General features: G+C 45.6%; 1 protein-coding gene across 7 annotated transcripts in view; it reads right to left on the bottom strand.

The window, feature by feature from the left end:
- Positions 1-13,028, bottom strand: part of OTULINL (OTU deubiquitinase with linear linkage specificity like) — a 28,365-nt gene extending 15,337 nt beyond the window's left edge. Inside the window, exon 1 of one of the 7 annotated variants that reach the window (XM_063326136.1) lies at positions 12,852-13,028. In XM_063326136.1, coding sequence (XP_063182206.1) covers positions 12,852-12,948 — 97 coding nt within the window. In that variant the 5' untranslated portion in view covers positions 12,949-13,028. Of the gene's footprint in view, positions 1-2,079; positions 2,167-9,213; positions 9,334-9,662; positions 9,764-12,851 lie in introns of those variants that run through there. The other 6 variants (XM_063326142.1, XM_063326143.1, XM_063326141.1 and 3 more) reach the window with 6 other exon arrangements.
- Positions 13,029-18,434: the final 5,406 nt, after the last annotated feature.

Here is an 18,434-nt window from a genome sequence, read left to right on the forward strand (position 1 = left end):
TCCTGTCATGGGAAAGTTGCTGTTCAAACAGCACTTAGTGATTCAGTTACTACTTTCAGTGCTCATGTCACACTTAGAAATGTAATTACATTTTTTATTCAAGTAAATGACATTTAGAAGTGGCAGCTGGATCACGAAGTGCCGCTGGTAAAAATACATCACAAATGAGACGTGAATTAAAGAAGAGGGCAGCTTAAAATAGGTCTTTCCACCCCCTCCCTGCCCCCTCCAAAATTCTTCAGAAACCAAAGAGCAATTAAATTAATAATGCACTGGCAGGGGGGAGTAAAATAAACCCACGGATTTTTAAACCCAACGCATTCCCTGAGATACGGGCACAATTCGTCCTGTTGCTCAGGAGACAGCGACAGCCCGTCGGTGCTGCGACTGGCGGCTGGGGCTCACGTCTCTTTGAAGACTGACCGTGAGCATCACCGCGGGGACAGGGAGGACCAACTCATCTCCCACACCAGAGCATAAAGCCCTGGGACTTCTAAGACAGCTCCAAGCAGAAACTTGCATGAGCAGAGGTTTGAACGGAGTTGAAGCAGGAGCCGATAGCAGCGTTTATCTTACATTGCAAGAGGTACACCGTGTTTTCTTTTCATACCACATCATCAGCTTCCTGCCAGGGCCAAACTTTAAACTTTTACCCCTACACAAAGTCAAGCCAGCAGCAGAGACACAAAGCGGGGGGAAAAAAAAAAAGAAAAAAAAGGAAAAAAAAAAACAACAAAAAAGGCCAGAAAAAAGATGAGTAAGAGACATCTGCAACATCTGCTTCTTTCACAAGTAACCCAAGAAGAGTCTCTAAAGGATTAGCTCCACATCTGACACCCTCACAACTTTTTTGGAGGTTGCCACTTTAAAAAAATGTGTAACTGATGAAACGCAGAATGTAAAGGATCAGCTTGGGAACTAGCAGGCAGCACTGCACGCAGAGCCAAAGCACAATCTAATATTCCAGCTTGTCTGATGGCTCATTCACCTTTTTACTTTTTTCCTCCCTCCCTGTAACAAGGCCATCAGAAAGATAACAGAGTGTCTTCCAAAATTAAAAGCTGACCACGTGACTTCTTTTCAGGACGTTCCTCTTCACAGCCTTTTTGGTACTGAAAGCAGGACATCTTACTTGTTACCATAAAGTGGCCAAGTTTCATACTCCCATCACACGACACTATGTTCCTAGTTCCCAAAAAACAGGTATCCCCTCCTTCAAAGAGGGAGGCAGCCTTTGGGATCCCCCTCTTCCAACCCTTCTGCTGCCCGCCCGTATCCCTCCTTCTTCCCTCCTCTCTTGGACCCAGAGGTAGGAAGAGAGACCCCTCCACTGAGAGACGCAAGGCTTGGCATGGAGGTCCAAGTCTGCCTCCTGCATTCAGTGTGTGCCTGCAGAGCTCTCTGCGCAGCGGCACATCACTTTTTTTCCAGACTACATAGTATCAGTACCGAGGTATGCTATAAAATTGGCTAACTCCATCTTTTAAGGGAAAACAAGCAAACATCCTTACGGAGCATTCATCAGCGTGATGCCTGGATGCACACATGAGCATGTACACCTCAACTGATTGAGCCAAGAGGGAGACAGAGCAAAGAGCTATTAATTATAAAAATTCAATACCTACAAGAGATTACACCCCGTAACAGTTTAGACGAGAGAAACATGCCGTTTTAAGTAGTGCCAAGTGATTACAAAGTCTTTGATTTCCCGTTTTATTAGCAGCGCCATGCCAAAAAAATGAAAAACTACAGAAAACAGAACAGATCAAGCACAAATCACGGTATGTGGGAAGCACTGCTTAATTCAGTAACTATTATTTCATTACAAACCCCTTCCTTTACAGAGCAAAGCAAAGCCAACCTGTTAAGAAAATATTCATCTGTTCTAACGTAACAACTAAAGATGAGAATCTGTACTTGATATAAGAAGAAAAAGATAATCATTTACAGGCAAAGATGGTAATCATCAGTGACTTATGAAAAGTTCAACCATGTCTGCTGATCAGATCTCCACTTCTACTCCAAACAATAACAAAACAGAATCCCAGCCCCAAACCATAACTAGAATCACGCAATTACCTAGAAAATGGATAGTTTTGGTAGCTCTGAGGCCTTATTTATACAGCTGTCCTGCGTGGGCGTCCCAAGTGCTCTCTCAGCCCTTGTCCTCTTTCTTCAAAGGTCTTTCAGGGAAAATAAGAGCAGGAAGGCTGGCAGCCTCCTTTGCACTGATCATCAACAGGACCCAAATTGCTGCTGTTAATGTATCTATCCCGTTGTGACACTTACGTATTCCTACTCTGTAGCAGGAAGCATAACGGGTTCTTACTTACTGCATGAGTATCTACAAAATACCCTATTAGAGTTACCTTTACAAAATCGATTTCATCTATATAATCAAGATATTAACACACGCCCTAGCCTGCACATACCATTCTCCTCTCTCTTGATGCTTAAAAGAACAAAAGGAAAGTTCAGTTCTTGATCTCCTGTATAATTGAGCTTCCTTTTTAAGGCACAGGGTGCTTCATCCAGGACCTTTAGATGAATAAAGCTCAGCTACACTTCCATTTATGTAAGAAAAAACATGAGAGAAGACTTCAGAGAATTTACAGTCCAGAGCAATACATGAAAAGCTTTTCATGCCACAAAAACCAAACATTTCTTTAAAGCTCTTATTCCTAAGTATGAGTAAAAAATAATGAAAAAATAAAATAACCTCCTTTTAAAGAAGGAGCCTCTGAAATTTCTGCTACTGCAATGATTTATTTTTTTTTAATGTGGAAAAAAATACGTCCTCATTCAGCATTGGTATTTAATGCCTGTACACTCCAAACAGAACTTACGTAAAAGCACTAAATCTATTATTTGAAGGAAGCCCACTCTAAGGATTCTTTTTATGCCTGCTGCTGAGCTGTATGTTGAGTCATCCCTAAAGCCACTCATGTTTGTTTCTGGTTTATCTATTTGCAAACGCAACTCTCAAAATGCCTTTTGTAATTTTTTTTTTCTTTTTGCCGTGCTGAATCCAAACTGACAGAGTAAAGGAAATATCTCCCTCCTGAACACCTTCTTACACTTAAGTTTAGCTGATAGGCTAAGTGGTGTGAATACCCACCATGGGTTTTTCTGTTGATTCGTCTAGATAACCGAAGCTTTGCTTATGGGGGAAAAAAAATAATGAAGTCTTACTTAGCAATAAGAATTATTTTCCTCCTATTTTTTAAAAATCTTGTTTGCTAGACAGCTACAGCCCAACGCTCCAAGGATGTGCAGTCATTAGGTGCTAAGCAGGCTGGGTGGTACCCCAGGCAGCATCCCTCCAGGTCTCTGCAGGCAGAGGGCCCTCAGGCTGCGGCGGTGGCTGTCCCCTCCCCAGGGCTCCCCGCCGCGGGACCCTGCCTGGACACACGCCCGACCCCCCCGGCAGCGCAGGGCACCAGGGTCACTGCCACCATGGAGGAGCAGGACCTCCTCGAGCCCACTGCCCATCGCCCCAGAGAAAGGGACTGGTGGGGTCTGCAACTCCTGCAAGACCTGCCGCAGCGGCCGCCGTGTCGGCACCGGAGGAGGGATGGCAAGTGACAGAGCAGAGAAGCCCTCCAACTGCACATGAGGAGGTGGGAAGACACCTGGATTGAGGAAGAAGGAATGTCAACAGAAACCCGCCTGGGAAAGATATCCGTGCAAGCAGCATAGAGGAAAACAAGCTGCATATCTGACTCCACCGGCAGCGCTCCTGGGACAAAACACCCCACGGATGGCCCCGGGTGACTCCCCAGCCCCTTGGTGGTCACCAGCTGGCTCATTCCTAAGCAGAGGTTTGACGCCTCGAGGCACCCCTTGCTGAAGTGCTGTAGCCCAGAGGAGAGAGCAGCAAGAAATGCCAGTGAACTTGGCTGGCACACACTGCAGGACAGTCTGAGGAATTTTAAGTTTCTACCTGTCAATAAACAGTTATCCCAAGTGATAGCCTGGACAACAGTAGCCTCAAGTAACCCATGACAAACAAAAATAACCTCATCTGAGCTTGTTTACTGTCTAAGCAGTGTCAGTCACAGCTGTTAATTCTTACAGGCAGTGCATACAACTGCCATCAGGTAAAGACCCCGCTCTGAAAGCCACCCCCCTTCGATCAGGCTGCATCCATGTCGCTCGGCATTCCCATCTCCGTACAAGGTCTGGCTGCTGGACCCTCAACCACACAGATTTTATCTCTGTCTTCAGAGCACAGCCCCCTCCAAAGGTGTACCAGACCCTGCAAGCACACCACGCAGAGCTGTGCATTTTTCATATGGATTCATAATCTCATATAATTTATAATTAACAAATAATTCACATCTCCCGGTGGCGCGTCAGATCACACAGCCCATGCCTTCCCACTAGGTACGCGCAGAGGTTATTCCAGCTGCATTATTTGTTTGCTTGGGAGTTTTACTTCTCTCTCTCCCTCTTTCCGAGACAGATTAGAAGCAGAAAGGAAAGGCAACAGAAAGCAAAATATCGAAGCCATCACTCTGAACGCAAACGACAGGAATTGGTCTTGCCCCTCTCTCCCCCTGCCGCTCAGTGTCCAGCCTGATGAAAGTCAAAACTTCAGCTTTATTCTGCAGAGCTAACGCTATTAGGATGGCAGCAGCTGGGGTTTTTAAACCCTGCTCTATCTTCATCTTTTAAAGGGCAACAGTTTCAAACCGGCATTTCTTAATTAGCTCACATGCAAACGAGTCCCTTGCCATTTTTTGAGAGCGCCATTACCAGGCACTTCTTGCCTAAAATCTGAAGCAAAACCAGCATGTTGAAAGGTAAAACTGACTGCATCAAAATAACTTAAATTTCAGTTTTAATACTCAGTGTAATACTAAAGTCACAGCTAGTACAAACATTTCATAAAAATGTGATTCAAGAACCCAGAATATTCCAGGTAGAAGTTCTTTGCTTGTAAAAGCCACATTATTATTGTTGATAATGCACTTTTGATATTGTTACAGACACTTGGATGCCAAGAGAAGCTTCAAGCAAAGCGCTCCGGACATTGGTCACAGGGACCAAGAGACCATGGTTCCCTGACACCTCTGCATTTGCACAAACTGCCTAAAAACTGGACAGTTAGGTGTCAAGGTCTACATAAAATAGAAATTATGCAGCCCTGTAAAATGAAGTGCATATTGAGCTCTTCTCAAGGGGCTGGCACTTGGCAGAGGCACAACTTATTTTCACTTGTAAACAAAGAAAACAAAATACAGAGAACTGGACAGTTTCTAACACTGGAACCCAGCAGTATCATTTTTCAAGATCTACAACGACATGAAATCACCTATTTTTAAGACCTCAGCCTTCAGCAAGCATGTCACAGCTGACAGTGGTGCGCAGGAAGGGACACGAAACAAAACCAGAACTGAGGAACAGTGGACATGTCCGCACGTCGCTCACGGCCAAGCGCGGCCGGCAGGTGCACGGCATGGAGCTGTGCTTGGAGCAAACCTGGGGGAGACCGGTAGGACACTTCTTTGTCACACAGACAGACCTGAAACCAGTATTTAAGTCTGCAGAAAGACTGATTTTGCACAAACTCAGCAATTAAAAATTTGCCAGCATTTCCCTGGTGGCAGCTGACCCACAGGCAGTGCCAAGCACCTTGCCATGATGCTTCTTCGCCACAGAGATGCCAGGGCAGGCTTGATGACACCTACCACACCATGTCAGGGCACTAGTTCGAAGACGGTAGATTTAGACTGGATATCAGGAAGAAATTCTTTACTGTGAGGGTGGTGAGGCACTGGCACAGGTTGCCCAGGGAAGCTGTGGATGCCCCATCCCTGGAGGTGTTCAAGGCCAGGCTGGATGGGGCTTTGAGCAGCCTGGTCTAGTGGGAGGTGTCCCTGCCCAGGGCAGGGGGGTTGGAACCAGATGAGCTTTAAGGGCGCTGCCAACCTAAACTATTCTGTGATGCTAAGGTACACATTTCCCACTTCCATTGCACCATTCACCCACAATGACCACTCCACCCTGGCAACATAAATGCTAAACACAAAAAGTCTAGAAAATTTCCGCAGTTTATTATGGACACGGAATCTGGGAAGGGTTTGCCCAAGAGCACAGGCACAGCTAGCAACAGCACTAGAGACCGAGCACGTACAGCCACACCATCCCATATTTTCAGCCCTCCACCTTAACACAATGTAGCTCAAGACCAAACAACTCTTCTGCTCAGCCCACAGCCTTCTCCTCAGAGAAATGCTTGTTGTAAGGAATGTTTGGGCAGCACAAGTCACCTTGCTAGCCACATCCCTCTGAATGGGTACGTGGTGTAAGTGGCATCTGTCCCCAACAGTGGCAGGGGGACAGGAGCTAGAGACACACCTCCTGTCTCTGTCAGGAGCCTCCAGCACCTCAACACAGGCTACACAGCAATCCCAAGCACTGGGGTCTGGATCCTGAGCATGCCAAAACTGGACGGTGTTGCTCCTCAGCAGTGAAAAAATGGGAAGAAACTACAAAGACAGAATAAAGCCGTGAAGAAACTAAAACTAAAAGCTGCTGATGTAAAAAAAAAAAAAAATCTTAAAAAATTCATGAAGTAGCCTGCAGCAGTTTTGGAGAATTTTACAACATGTTTGCCTTCACTGGAGCCTTCTCAACAAGTGGGCAGTAACACCCTTATCTCCTTTTTTTCCTCACTTAGGCTGGGGCGAAACTTTGACACGATTTTTCACGATCAGGCAACAGATAGCCCAACCATGAGTTATACTGTTCATGGGGGAAAAAAAAGGCAAAAATCTTTCCATCATACCAAATTTTGTAATACACAATCTAAATGCTCTCTAGCACCTCAGACCTGATAGAAGATCCCTAGCTACACACTCTCCTCTTAACACTATCATTGACCATTTTTACATTGCTGCGGCTGGAGTACACCAGTCCTGACAGTTTACTATCATGAAACACCAACATTTTTGTTAAAAAATAACTACTTCTCTGTCTTTCTGGGAGGCACGACATTGTCATACCTGATCCCTGGTGCTGCAACCATGCAGAGAGGAACCAGCATTTGCCACACCAGGAATCTCAGCAACAGAGCACGTTTACCAGCCCAGGAGTGTAGAAAGGATGCCATGTGTCCACCATGCTTTCCCAAATTCCCTCAAAGCACAAGATTGATCCTGAAGTGATTCAGGGTCGTACGCCAGACAGCAACTCTGAGTAGCATTTGAGTTTAAGAGTAATGTAGCTCCTTTAGAAGTCGTAATACCTGAACAAAAAAGTCATTAGAATAGCACTAATGTGGCCCAATGGTAATTTAAAAAAAAAAAAAAATTCCCAGCCTAAACCAAGAGGAAATGAAGAAGCTCCTTAAGATAAACTTTATGCAATTCTCATCACACCCACCAATTTAGTGTCCTGATTTGCGTTATGCAAGTGTAATGAAAGCAGTGTAATTATACAACCTTTTGACTCCTGAACACTGGTTATCCCTCGTGTTTTCAAAACAACTAAATTATAACCGTACTCGTCTCCCCTAGCACAGTCTGGCACCGTGACTCCCACGGTTCAGCTGCTCGGGGTCAGGAGGTACAAGACAGAGGTATTTGTGAAATCTCAAACTCATTTGCCTGGCTAATCATGCAAAGACAATCATTTTCAGACATTAAGTTCAAGAAAAACTGCCAACGTTACTGAAAAACCCTCTAATATTTGTTGTTATATCCTTGGTAGATAGGATGTGAGGATTTAACCTGGAAGCCGTATCTAAGAAACAAGGCGGACAGAAAGTCCTGATGCTGAATGGGAAATCCACACCATCAAGTCAGGGAACCTGGTCCAAAAAGTTAAATGAAATGAAAAAACTTATATCCCAATGACAAAAAGAAACTCAGAACTGTGAAAATTAAACAACTGTTTCAGCAGTCCAAATCTGAAGGCAGATATTTATCCACAAAAGCACTTACATTCAATATGCTGACCAGCATTTTAATGCTGCTTTTGTCCTTGAGAATCAATTCTAACACCCTTCACCTGGTGCTTAAACAACCCCGGTAGTATATTGTATAGATATGCAAAATTGCAGCTTTTCCTCTTACTGTATGGTGCCCACTTCAAGTTCTAATTAAATTATTTGTCCAGCAGTAACGAAATAAAATTCTCAAAGCAGCAAACTTCAGAGACTAGAAAGGAGTTTTCTGAGATTTAAAACCAAAAGAGGTCGTTTCTTCCTGTTTCACGCACTTTACCTCTTTGTTTCATCACTTGCAGAAACTGGAGTGGGCCAAAGGACGGAAGTGGGAATAACTGTATTTGCACATATTAAGCACACTAGCTTAAAACTCACTTGCTAAATACCACAGAAATCTGATTCCGTCTCCACTGTAGAAAATGAAAGTACAAGTTGAATACAAGTTGTACAGCTCCTCCAAAAAGCAAACCAGTTGGTTGGTATGAAAGGCAGTGCAAAATGAGAGCTGGACCGGTAACCATCAAAGCAGAAACGTATCCTAAAACGTACAGCAGAAAAGCAAGCTGGTAGGGCATGGTACCTTCTGTCTAAAAGACCACTTGACAGTGAGTTATGAGATGTATAATACTGAGAGCTACGAGCAACTGGCAAGCAGACCAGTCTGCACGTCCATCTTCACAAGTCTTCCTGAATCATGTGCTTGTTTCTGATCCCTTTTTTCCTAAACCTTCACCTTTCTGATGGGAACAGAAGCCAGTCTGCAACATATAAATTCTGATTCCACATGTAGGGAAAAAGAAAAGGGAAAAAAGGGGGGAAAAGGGGGGAAAAGGGGGGAAAAGGGGGGAAAAGGGGGGAAAAGGGGGGAAAAGGGGGGAAAAGGGGGGAAAAGGGGGGAAAAGAAAAAACGAAGGAAAAAGGAAAGAAAAAAGAGAAAAAGAGAAAAAGAAAAAGAGAAAAGAAAAACAGAAAAGAAAAAGGAAAAAAGGGAAAAAAGAAAAAACCTGAATAAAATAAAAAAGGAAAGAAAAAGAGAGAAAAAGAGAGAGAAAAAGAGAGAGAAAAAGAGAGAAAAAGAGAGAGAGAGAAAGAGAGAGAGAGAAAGAGAGAGAGAGAAAGAGAGAGAGAAAAAGAGAGAGAGAAAAAGAGAGAGAGAAAAAGAGAGAGAGAAAAAGAAAAAAGAAGAAAAACCCAACCAAACAAAGCACACTCCCCCCAGAAAACCAAAACAATCAAATAACAAAACCCTAAATACCCACCTGCCGTGAAAATGCCCGGCGTTGCTGATTTACAGCTAGGACGACCCCCCCTCCTGCGCCGGAACCAGCCGCGCAGCGCTCTGAGAGCGCCCCGGTCCCCAGACCCAACCCAAACCCATCTCAAACGCACACAGCTCCTGCCAGGAGACCTGCCAGCCTGCCAGCCTCTCCCCACAAACACGCCCCCAAACCCCCCCCGGCCCTGGGCATCATCTTGTGGGGGGGAAGCGGGGACGGGACACGACACCGCCGGCGGCGCCGCCGCGGAGACCTTTGAAGCAGCTTTCCGAGTATTGCCGCTGGGGGATAAACAGCCCCGAAAGAGTCAAGCGGAAAATAAAATAAATAAATAAATAAATAAAGATGTAAAGAAGTGACACATAAACCCAAACCCTCGCCGCGACCGCGGGGACCCCCAGCGCCGCCCCATCCGTCCCGCCGCGCCTCACCCGCTCCTCCGCCGCTCTCCGCCTGCGCCTCCCCCGGCGACCAAAGCCCGGCCACCCGCCGAACGCCGTCCCCCGGGGCGGGGACACCGCCGGGCCGCCCCGGCACCGGGGCGAAGGTGGTGGTGGTGGTGGGGGGGGGCTTCTTCAGTGAGAAGGCCCGAAGCCTCTTCCTTTCGTCCCGAAAGCGAGGGGTAACGCAGGCAGCGAGGTGGTGGCATCCCCCGTTTCGAGGAAGAGGAGGGTGAACGCCTGTCACCCATCCCTCAGGGTGTCGGCAGCTGGAGAAAGGAGCGGAGAGCTGCGTCTGCCAGCGGTGGCTGCAGCTCCGACGGCGGTTAGAGAGAATCTGGCCATTGGTGTCACGCTACACGATTTTAACTTTTCTATCAGCAGTTCCCTTCACAGAGAGCAACGTCATCAGCATCTGTCTGAAACCTAGCCATGACACCTAAACGCAACTTAGTGACTTCAGAGTTGCTGGATGTTTTTCCTATTTTTTTTCCTATTGTTAAATGTTCCTCATTAATTCACTCATTAACAAGATGAGGTACATTCATGCAAAAAAGAAATTCCCCCTTGCCAGGTACCTTCCCTTATAGCAGTCTTTCAGGTGTAATTTGTCCCAGCTGTATGTAGAGAATTTGCATAGACCCGTGTAATTCATTTCCTGGTTACACATTAAAGAGCAGTTTTCTTCCATCTCCCTAAGGACTTTGCAGGGAAAACAGAAGGGAATTGTAATGGTCTGAACAAGTGACGCAGACTTAAATCTTTTACAGCGTTATAAGCAGTTTGCTCCAATGCACAGCTAGGACAAACTTAGCTCTGTGGGTTGGTGGTTGCTTTTTTTTTCTAAAATAGCATGACATTAAAATGGTTGGAGATAGAAAGTCAACACTTTTCATGAAACAGCGAAGAGATTTGTACCGTCTGGCATGACTATCAGGTTGTTTCTCCATCCGCCTCAGTTAATCCGGGCAAGGAACAAAACAGACAAAACCTGCTAAGTATCGGTGTGCCAAGTGCTCACTTAGGTGCGCTCGCAGAAAGCCACCAACACCCTTATCCAAGTAAAAGAAAATCTAGGCTTAAAAACCAGCTAAGAATAGCAAAAGTAAATCGTTGACTTAAGAGGCCTAAAGCTGTCAGCTGTGCAGCGCTGTGTGCTGCTCCATCAAAAAAATCTATTTCGGAAACAAAAAATAATGTTGGAAGTGCCAGCTCATTGCTCCTCTGCAGCATCAGTGAGCTGGTGCGTTCCGTTTGGAGGCGCAGTCTGTGATTTACCATAGCTGCGTCTCAGGAGACACCGCTGGGACAGATGCCGTTAGGATATAGCTCGTGAGGCATCCTCCTGCAAAGGCTCCAAGGTACCTGGGATTTGTTTCTGAGCCACGTCTTGGCTATGGTGATCGCATCCTTCAGCTTCCCTTTCCAGCTTTCTTCTTGCCTTGACCAGGCCAGTGTCGGTGCCACTTGGGGGTTTAGCGTTCCAGGCAAATCCACATTTGCCTCTTTCTGCCCTCCCCAACCTACGTTAAGATCTTGGGATTTAATACGTGGTTTCTTTGTGCAGACAGGCCTGAAAATTAATGTTTATCTGGTTGCTGACTCATTAGGGAAGAGAGATGAAACACGCGAAGTACAAATGCTGCAGGTCAAGCCCCGTAGCAGTGAGTCCTTCCCCCTTCTCTGCTCTTGGCTCTCTTCTCGGGGCATTTATTCAGCACTTCAGTGCAATCTAGAGAACAGCCTATGCCCCTCTGCACCTGCTCTTGCTGGGAATAAGCCCTGGGGCAATCCATCCATCCATCCATGCATCCATGCATCCATCCATCCATCCATCCATCCATCGGAGATCACTCACTTGAAACCTCTTGAAGTACTTTTTTAACCAATACTGTCCGTATGCCTTTTCTTCCTCTTAAGCTCCTCCTGGACCTCTTCCCTGAGCCACTCATGGAGAGCTCTCCACTACCTTTTCCCATTTGTGGGCTGTGGCAGGAGAACGTTGTCTCTCCTCCTTGCAAGTCGCTGCAAGGGGACAGCCTCTACCCACCTCCCTCCCCTGCGAGCCCCCCTCCTCCTCGGTGCAGACAGCCCTGGTGAGACCAAGCCAAGGAACACAGAGGCCTCCTGTGCTCTGTCTTGGACTGGTTGGGGCAGGCTCGTGCCATTCCCGTTAGCTGAAGAGGAAGGGTTAGGGTAATCCTAAGGAGAGCAAACTAGGTCTGAGCCGGGATTGACTGCAAAAAGGGGAATAGCCGCTAAGTGGAAGGCAGTTTCTGTTACAGAAGGGGAAACACGCTGCTACAAGGGTTCAGAAAGCTTCAGAAAGGGTGAACTTCCCCTAAATACCTTGGGAAACAACATTGGGAGCTAGAGAAGGCCTTACTTAAATTATGCATTCAACATTTTTCCACAGAACTCATGCCTCCCCTGCTTCGCTGCCTCTGATGAGGCAGCGGCTCCGTGGGCACGAGGGGAGAGCTGCGGGGAGCTCCCACTGGAAGCAGCCTCAGGTTGATGCTGTTCCTCCAGACTTCCTGGCATTTTGCACGTGTTTATGATGCTCTGACAAGGCTATGTGCTGATAGCAAACTTCCACCACTTAGAGATACTTATGGTATCTCCTGCCTTTAGGGGAGCATTATGAACTTGCCCATAACATGAGCCGCCAGGTTTTTCTGCATCTCCACGCTGCAGGCGTTGACTGTGACTGCCTCCCTCCACTTGTACCCAGACGAGACTGCACAGCAATTACAGCAAAAGCTTATCCTGAAAGCCGCACTGAGCAAGTGTGAAGACGTTTTAACCGTCTCTGTTCAAACCCACAAGTCAGCAGCAGAAGCAAGTGCTGTGTTCTTGCCTCTATCTGCAGGTGAGCAGCAGGATTATAACCACAGCCCGAAGAACATGAACAATTCGAAAAGAGCGCGAAAAGGGTCTGCTGAGACAAAGGCAACAGCATCCAACCCGGTAAAAGTAGGAAACCTAGGTCCGTTCTTAACAGTCAGGAAACATTTCCCCTTTTATCCCCATTTATTACGACTACCAAGGTCAGGTGTAGTCCCAACGCACAGGGGAAAATCGTGCCCATGCACTGTGATCTGCAGAACAGGAGCTTCCCATAGCCGATCACCGGCTTGGTCAGATGCCAAAATTTAGAGCACAGCTCTGCGAACTTACCAACGCTTCTCTTGGAGTGGTTAATTCTGCTCCGTTTTTCTTGCTCGGTGAAGTGGTCTCTGATCTTACTTGCCTTTCCGTCGTGCCGCCTCTGCATCTCCTCTCCAGAGGATCTTCCCAGCTGGATTTCTCTCCCCGGGCTTCTTTCGCTGGGGGCAGAAAATGAGTCTCTACAGCCTCAGCTCGTCTTCATAGATCAACAAGCTGTGAGAGGATCTGGCTTCCTGTTTCATTTCCGTTAAAGTTTTCAAAGTCACACAGGCTGTGTGTGCTTCTCCATATCCAAGCCACAAAAAAAAAAAGACCAACAAAACAACCCAAAAAACCCCAACCCCGAGCATAACTCAGCTATTTATAAAGGTCACATTGCCACCTCCCTCCCCGTCTCCCAAGTTGTTTGGGTGCTGGAGATCGCAGGGAGATTTTCAAACCGTGATGGGTGGCCCATAGGTGGTGTCTCTGTCTTGGTGGTAGTCCTCAGGGAGTCATGGCCTCTTCTTTTCAGCTCCAATGGCATGTTTGATTGCTAAGCATTTAAAGTTACTTATCATGCGATCAGTGTGCTTTCTGTAGAAAAGCACTGTGTGAAGAGGAAACAGGTGGTCACACAAGCATCTATTCAGATATGGACTGTGCTCTGTAAAAGAAAACTTTACACCGATATGATTAAATCACTTCATAGATACAGGATTTTTAATAAGAGTCAGCAAAGGGTCCCCCGGGAGATTCTTTCCTTTCCCCTCCTCATTATTTTAAGTTAAATGAGACCAGTGGTTTCTCTACAGCCTGAGGCTATCAATTGCTTCTTAATTACACTGTTGGAAGATACATCCTGATGCCATAGCTTACAAGTTCACTAAACCGAGGCTTCTGCTCTGAAAATACCCACAAGTTCTTGTTTCAGAGGTGGAAGCAACCATTTGCCCTTCCAGATTTCTCTGCTATTGCTCCATGTTGCAGATGGATTTAAAAAAAATAAATTGCTGGAACTCTTACAGTTTCTGACTCACATTTGCCCTTTCACTGGAATGTTGATTTCCCTTTCTACATCTTTTATTACAGTATTTTCATTAAATTAGTTTTAAAATGCTGTTTCTTCATTATCACCTTTGGATCAGGAGCATTTGCTAAAAAAAAAAAAAAAAAAGGAAATTCGGAAAGGCGGGGTTGGGGGGGATAACCATTAATTATATCACATTATTCTTTTATTCTTTCTGTTTGTTGGCACCTCAGGAGCTGAAGGTGAACTCTGCTCCCCCTGCTCCAGTCCAAGGCTCGGGCCCCATGACTGCAAGCCTGCAAACACTTCTTACTTCACCACTTACTGTGGAGGAAGGAGGAGAAGAACAATAAAGAATTTTCTGTCTTTTAAGTGTTCACTTGCTGCCTTTGCATGCTCTCATGCTAGCCACGCTCCACACCAGCGAGCACGCAAAGGCAGCAAGTGAACCCTTGAAGAAGTGTGTATATATATATATATATGTACACACATGCACACATTTATATGTATATATGTATGTATTTTTTTTGTCTGTGTTCAGTTCTCAGTCGCAGAACAAGATAGTTCCAAGAGGGGAAAAACTGGGCTGGCTACAGGACCAGTGCCTCTCCAAGGGGAGATTTGGAAAGAAAATTAGTAGGAGAGAAGAAAGAAACACTTCACAACGCCCCCTTTTGCTTTACTTGCTCAGCACTGTTTTGGATTTGGTTGGTGGCTGTTTCTTTTAATAAAGCAAAAAAGCAAGCTGTTTAGTTTAAATTATGCAGTGAAAATTAACTGTCTTCACTGCACTGAATTCCCTTTCATCATCTTAAATTCCTCTATTGTCCTTAATCCATTTTTGTCTGGTAGGTTGGTTTGTTCTGGCCAGAAACGGTTCTGGATGTTTAGCAGTGCCTGCTCATCCTCTTTTCTTGCAGTTTCCACGTTCTTTAACCCATATACCGTATTTCCCAATGAATAACTCTTTAACAGCTTTTTAGGCTTTATCCAAGCAGCAAAAGCACCGATCACCTCACTTTCCTGCTGTGCTGGGGCAGGAATTATTTGCCCGAGCTCTGCATTTCTTCCATAGCCCTGTGAGCACACTTAGAGCATGGTGAAAATGATGGGACTTGTGAACACTCTGTGTGTCAGGGATCTGGGAACTTCGAGGAGTTTTGGAAAGTGATGTCGTCTTTGCTCCAATAGGATCAGGCTATCGGCAAAAAAAGGGCTCCAAAAGGGGGAAGAGGACAGAGCAGGACCTTCTGCACCCCTTCCTTGCAGGAACACCTCCGCTGAGCTTTGGAACAGGACTAAATTACACACACACAAACACACACACACACTGTGCCTTTTTTTATCAGAAAGAACTAAGAGGTTGACCCAAGGTCACGGCGAGAAGAGGACGACAAACCTAAAATGGAAGATGACAAGTTTGCTGTGCTAGAGGCCGCGACCAGCTGGGCAGATATAATCCACAAACTAAGAAGAGCTGCGTTTTACTAAGTAGCTAGTGTTTGCGTGCCTGCCTGTTTACACTGCTTATCACAGTCACAAGCTGACAAGGAAATTTCCTTTGTCCGCCCCCACGCTTCTGCGGCGGGTGTTATCAGACGTCCTCTCCTACCCATGACATTCCCTTGTGGTTCTGCGAGACGTAGAAAAGGAGGTCTGCATTTGACTTCACCACAGCTCAACACGTTGGTTCCCCTGCTCGCCAACAATAGGAGAGCTCTTGGTCTTCAACAGCCGTTGGGAAACCCAACCATGACGTGGCACAACATCACCCAGCTGTCTGAAAGCTTTAAGCACAAATGCTTCAGAGACATGATGACCACCTGAGTTGCAGGCAGTTTCATCTTTATTACTGAACTCTAGAGCCAGCTTCTTCCGGTCTGCCTTTGCCCTTTCAATTAGAAGCAGACTAAGGTTACAGAGACAAAGATGCCCAACCTCCGATTGCACGGTGTCCTGGTTTGAGGACACCAACCATGACACATGTAGTCACTTTTGTTGTGCTGTAACAAGTTGTCCTACCCTCGCATCTGTTACCTGGAAGAAAAATCACCCATTTAGGAACAATTATCCTTATCATTGGCAACTTTCTGCTGCAGCCAGAGAGGTTGAGGGGCAGAAGAGGTGCTGTCCTGTGCAGGTGCGCAGCAGGTTACTTAGTGGGTCAGCAGGTTATCCTTTTCCTTCTGAAGACTAAGAAGAGGACTAGCATCAATACAATCCACTTGCTGGACAGATTAAGATTTTGGAAGCACCAAGCAAGTTGTTAGTACAGAGGCTCATAGGGCCTGGGCTTGGGCACAGGAGATCGACATCTCTGGGAAAAGGAATCCCTGTTACAAAACCTGTGGTGGGCCTTGCAATTCCTTATAAATCAGATAGATACTTCATACCTGTAATGAGAGTCCATATCATGGCTTCTTTTTCTTTAGAAATCAACATGCAAAGACTCAGAATTCAGCTGTTTCTCCTTTGGGCTGTAAGACGTTACTGCCAGAAGAAACAAGACAGGGCCTATTTGTAGGCACTTGCCTTTTTTGGTGGTTTTTTTTTTTTGTGTGTGTGTGTGTGTGTCTAGTGTTAGTGCCTGACTTTGCAACAGTGACTAAATATTTATGTCTCACTGTTAAAAGTGCACAGCAGCAAATCAAAGTAAGCATTTTAAGGCCTGGTTGCTGTGAGCGACTCTCTGAGACTACGGAACCGAAGGTCAGCACACCCCCACCCCTGGGCTCCTCTTCTGAGTGAGCCACTTTCTGCCACCTCCACTAAGAACCACAGCAGTCGTGGGCGATGGCTTGTTTTGTGCTGAAGCAGCAAAACAGGATGGATCACTATGGGGAAGAAAAGGGCTCATTCTGTTCGGAGGAAAGAGTCACCCCAACCCAAAACATCAAATGCCATCAGTGAAAAGAATATACTTTCTTCAGAGGGAGACTGGGCAACTAGCAGGAAAATGAAACAGATGTAAAAACCAAGGCCAGAAAGAGAAAGCAGTAGCCAGTACACAAAGGAGCAACAGTGCTGATGGAAAAGTCAGGGAGCAACAAGGGCTTGAGCATGTACGTGCCCCCTTTCATAATGCAGCTTATTGATCTTAATGGCTTTTAGATTAATAGAAACCGTTACAGAAGATGTTCCTTTCTAAAAGACGCGTTGTGCGGATGATAGTTTCCTTATTCTGAGTTGCAAAGATAAACACCCTGGGTCTAGTTGCCGTTTTCTTTCCCCCATCTTGTAATAGGATCACCATCCATGCTGACAGCTGACATTAATATATGTGCTTCTTCATTTAGTTGGTCAAAACCATCTACTGCTAAGCTAATATATGCTATACTTGGCTATATATTTCACAACACAGAAGGAAGGATGACATTAATTTCTTTTAATGAGGTTGCAGGACAGGAATTTAGAGGATCAGAGTCTGTTTTTGCATTTGACAAAATCTTAGGCATCTTCAGCAAATCCTTTTACCACCTGTTAAAAAGGGGAAAAGAAAGAAGCAGCTTTCTCTATCTGTAAAGCAAAGTTTGATGATTAAAATTGAGAGATGCCAAAAATACCATGGTGATGGAGACTCTTCAGCTGAATATACAGCCCCCGCTGTGATGACAAGCAGCACTCTCATCTCCCTTGGCAGTCAGTGACAATAGAGACAGAATTCTCCTACTTGCAAGGGATGTCAGCACCTTCCTCACAAAGGATTCAATGATTTCTTTTTCTGCAATTTTTTTTATGGATCTTACTCCTTTCGACATTCTACTACTTAGACTGCGAGTATTAGGATTTCTACTTCTCTGGCAAGCAAATTACATACATTTTCTTTAAAAAGTAACCTGTGTTGAGAATGTAAAAATGAAATTTCCTGGCTATTCCTGTATGGCTTATTCTGAAATATACACATACACACACGTTTCCCTGGACCCACCTTCCACCACAGAAATATTGTCGCAGTGAAATTTGGCTTTGGACATTTATAGGATTTCTGAAGACCCTGTGGCCCTGCAAGAACTGTTGTTTCCTCAGCGTGTCAGGCATGCAGAGACCCCAGGTGCCACCCATGGGTACGCACAAAGCAGCCTGGGCAGCATAGCTCGATCCTGATCCATCCCCGGCAGGTTGGACTCCAAGCACGATCGCTACTAGTTACCGGAGTCAGGAGCTGGTACTTCATTTCAGCTTCCTGCATCCATTTTACAGAAGGAAGGTATGGATTTTGAGCGCCACTAGAAAAGCAAAGCAGAAGTCTTCCTCCTAAATTCGGAAGAAGTAGGACTGGGTCTTGGATTCTGCCTTTATTTCCTCGAAATTACTTCTAGATTTAATCATATCCTCTGAACAGTCTGGATTTACATTATATCAGAATAACGCTACTTTCTGTGGCACTTCAGGATGACAGTTTGAAGACACTTGAAGCTGCCACCAAATTTTTATGGGGAGCTTTACATTTAAAAGGATCATTAACTACACAATCACGTAATTGGATCCTTATGTCACAGGTTTTGCTTGAAAAGCTCAAATGGGTTCTACATATGTTCATGAACTTGTTTTAGCGCTGAGAGCATAAATGCACGACAAATTGT

The sequence above is a fragment of the Chroicocephalus ridibundus genome, chromosome 2, assembly GCF_963924245.1.
Source record: "Chroicocephalus ridibundus chromosome 2, bChrRid1.1, whole genome shotgun sequence".
NCBI lineage: Eukaryota > Metazoa > Chordata > Aves > Charadriiformes > Laridae > Chroicocephalus > Chroicocephalus ridibundus.